General features: G+C 47.1%; 1 gene segment (V, D, J or C); it reads right to left on the minus strand.

Annotated features, from left to right (window-relative positions):
* Positions 1-3079: 3079 nt before the first annotated feature.
* On the minus strand, positions 3080-3572 carry LOC129716295 (T cell receptor alpha variable 38-1-like). The segment is given in 2 exon segments: positions 3080-3408; positions 3527-3572. Coding segments are annotated over 2 exon segments (375 nt in total).
* Positions 3573-4125: the final 553 nt, after the last annotated feature.

Below are 4125 nucleotides of genomic sequence, written 5' to 3' on the forward strand. Positions count from 1 at the left end.
TCCTACTAAATTCCAGTGTACACAAGACCAGCCGCTCCATTATATCCGCATATGATAGTCCCGCCGTCCCGGGAATTAACCTCGTGAACCTACGGTGCACTCCTTCAATAGCAAGAATGTCGCTCCTCAAATCTGGAGACCAAAACTGCACACGATACTCGTGGTGTGGCCTCACTAGGGCCCTGTACAACTGCAGAATGGCCTCTTTACTCCAATACCCAATTCCTCTTGGTATGAAGGCCAACGTGCAATTAGATTTCTTCCCTGCCTGCTGTACCCGCATGCTTATTTTCAGTGAGTGATGAACAAGGACACCAAGTGATACCCATCACCTTCTCAAGTGCAAAAGTTTCCATCCCGTTCCTGTTAAATATTTCCCCTCTCACCTGTAACCTAATTCCTCTGGTTCTTGATTCTCCAACTCTGGTAAAGGACAAGATACAATATACATTTATTTGTCACATCTACCAACTACATGTGTGGTCAACATACAACCATACAATAAAATAAAGAACACAACACACGATAGAGTCCAACATAAAACATCCCCACACAGCAGAATAAAGTTTCCCACTGTGATTCACGTGTGATTCACGTTGTCCAATCCGCTAATGACTTCATACACTCTGCCTCGTGCGCCCAAGGAACATAGGCTCAAGATATCAGAGATCCGCTGTGGACACAGGCCCTTCGTCCCACACAATCTGCGCTTACCATCGATCACCCCATACAGTAGCACTCTACTACAAGCTGGAAACAATTGACTATTTATAGATATTAAAAATAAACTATATTTCTGTACATACTTCGAGTCTGGGAGGAAAGCGGAGCACGCGGGGAAAACCCAGGCAGTCATCAGAATCAGAATCGGAATCAGAATAATGTGTATTGTCATTTTAAAGTAGGTTCAAACGAAATTACGTTCCTGCAGACAGAACAACAATTAGAAAAAACACACAATTAGCACAATTCCACACAAACATACATCACATTGAATCTCCAAACACCTCCTCATTGTGATGGAAGGCAAAGGTCTTATCTCTTCCCTATTCTCTGTTCTTTATTCTTGTCCCGCAGTCAAGCAGTCAAACTGCTGCATCAAGCTGATCGAAGCTTTTGATGTTCGAGACCCCGGCGGACGATGGTAAGTCCCGCATTCGTTCACGCGGTGCCGGGCGATATAAGGCCCTGCTACCGGTCGATTTAAACCCCTTTATTCGGACGGGAGAAGTTGCCGTTGCGGGAGCTCCGAAAAGTGGTCCCCCACAAGGGACCCGCGAGCTCCCGATGTTACCGTCCACGGGGCCTGCAGCCGGAGCCTCCGAAGCGCCGTAGTCGGGTCGCAGCCGCGCGCCACCGCAGCGCTCCGCGCACCGATGTCGGCCAGCTCCGCGATAGTGAGTCCGCAGGCTGTGCGACTGGAGCCCCAGGTCGATTCCGGTTGGAGGCCGCCGGCTGCACGATGTTAGGCCCCAACAACAACGGAGACTCGAGAGGGAAAAGGTCGAGTCCCAGAACGGGGAAGAGATTTAAAAATCCCATCTGCCCCCCCCCCCCTCCCGCCCACATATACACAGCTAAAAATAATATAAAACTAAACCAAAACATACATCTAACAAGACAAAAAGAAATAAAAGAGAGACAGACTGCGGAGGCCATTGCCGCGAGGCGCCGCCTTCTTGTCCAACCGTGAGAACTTGCAAAATCGTTACCGACAGCTACGACACTACGCCGCCTAATTTATTCCTAGCCTGTTCAACCTGTCCTTTCAGCGAAGTCTCTGGAGGTAGTATAGTAGAGCTGTGATCTGGAACATAGAAACATAGAAACATAGAAAATAGGTGCTGGAGGCCCTTCGAGCCTGCACCGCCATTCGATATGATCATGGCTGATCATCCAACTCAGTATCCTGTACCTGCCTCCTCTCTATACCCCCTGATCCCTTTAGCCACAAGGGCCACATCTGACTGCATCTTAAATATAGCCAATGAACTGGCCTCAACTACCTTATCTGGCAGAGAATTCCACAGATTCACCACTATTTGTGTAAAAAATTATTTTCTCATCTCGGTCCTAAAATACTTCCGTCCTATCCTTAAACTGTGACCCCTTGTTCAGGACTTCCCCAACATCGGGAATAATCTTCCTGCATCTAGCCTGTCCAACCCCTTAAGAATTTTGTAAGTTTCCATAAGATCCCCCCTCAATCTACTAAATTCCAGCGAAGGAACAACCTTCTAGTGAAGGTGTTTTCATGTTCCTGTTGTGGAGAAATTCCCAGGCTATAGCGATGTCGAGAAGTAATTCAGTACCGGATCATTGAGCAAAAACAGTAATTACGGCCTTAAGGTATTTGCACATTTGTGCAGTCGCCCATTGGGAAAGGCGCCATGCGTATTTAAAGTGTTTAATTTTAATGCCCTCACGTGAATATCCATCAGGGGATTTATTTCAGCAGTTGCTGTAGCTATGTATCTGGTGTCCAGTGATATATCCTGCGACACATATGTGGATTACTCAGTAGGGCCCAATGGTGAAATATCCATCTGCATTACAGCTAATCCGCCATTGCGGTAAATAGTTTGTTTTATTGACTTCCTATTCTTCCCGCGTCCGGGTCGATTTTGCTGCTGTTAGTGAAGGCCAATCACCACCTGAAATTGGAAAGTCTGTCAGGGTGTCGGTGAAGTGGAATTGGGTAACGTAATTGTGACAATTCAGGGCCAGCCCATCCTCCATCCAGAGACACCCTCGTTTTAATAACTAAAATTGTAAATTCTGCAGTTATTAACCAGGTTATCCAGGACTGAGAGAGAATGAAACAGAACACACGTTTCAGATCTCTGGTCACATGTTCTATCCCCCTGTCATAAGAGCTCTTGTAATTCTCTGCAGCTAGCGGCTAATGTTATGGAAACGGATTCCGGAGAAGCAGCTCGCAGTTGGAAACAATAAAACCACCAGGACACCTGCACACAATGAAAGCAAACCGACAACTGAGAGAGAACAGGAAAGCAGGCACATCCAACCGCATCAGCGGAGCAGAGAGCAAGACAAAGGCGATGTTTTTGTAAGGGGCTTAACTTGTTTCCATCACTGTGCGCCTCAGTGCGCAGTAATAGACTGCAGAGTCGCTGAGATCCAGCCCTGAGATACTCAAGCTGGTGAACTTAGTCGCGGTATTGAGCTCAATACGGAAACGAGTATCAGCGTATTGGGCCTTATCTTCATTGTTGTAGGTGTTTCTCCCCATAGTAAACTCGGGCTGCATGCCTGGATATTGTCGGTACCAGTATAAAGTATATGCTGTCCATGTGGTATCATAGTTACAGGTTAAAGTCACCGCTTCTCCTTTTGTCTTCGTCGCCGAGGGCAGTGGCTGTGTGACAGATTCTCCGTGAATGGTGACTGTAAAATAAATATATTGAGATAGTAACAGACACCGGAGTGCCATGAGATTGCACTTCTCAAGCCAAAATCTCACCGAGGAGGGCGAGGGGAACTGAAAATATTGATCCCGAATTACCTGTCAGAAACGCTCCCCACACCACACAGATGCCGAGGAAACGCATTTTACTCGTTCACTATGTACTAGCTGAGTTCGAAACTAGAAGAGACAAAAACTGGATCGTTTTGTCATTCAAAGGGCGTCTGCTGGTCTCCGGATGTTCGCTGTCACTGCCCTGTGCCCCCAGCGATGGAGTCAGAGATGTGGGTGGGCAGCGGGGTCTCAGCCAATTGAAATACACGTAGCCGGAATCCAGCTTTCCCCCCGAGAGTAGTCGCATCCGCTTGAACAAACCTTGGTTGAGGAAGGCATATTTGTTCTTGTAACCGGTGGTGAAGGTGCGAAGCCTGAGATTGTTAAGCGAAACAATAATAAGGTGCATATTCACAAATGGAATAGATCGGGTAAACTCACAGAGTCTCTTGGCCAGATTGGGGGCATCGAGAAACAGAGAACATAGATTGAAGTTGAGTGGGGAGGAAGATTTAATAGAGACCAGAAGGGTAACTTTTTCATGCAAAGGGGCGGCGCATGGAACGCGCTGGCGGAGGTAGTAGTTAAGGCAGGTAAAATCGCAAAGTTTAAGAAGAATATTGACATGTACATGAATAGAACTG

The sequence above is a fragment of the Leucoraja erinacea genome, unplaced genomic scaffold (genome assembly GCF_028641065.1).
Source record: "Leucoraja erinacea ecotype New England unplaced genomic scaffold, Leri_hhj_1 Leri_204S, whole genome shotgun sequence".
NCBI lineage: Eukaryota > Metazoa > Chordata > Chondrichthyes > Rajiformes > Rajidae > Leucoraja > Leucoraja erinaceus.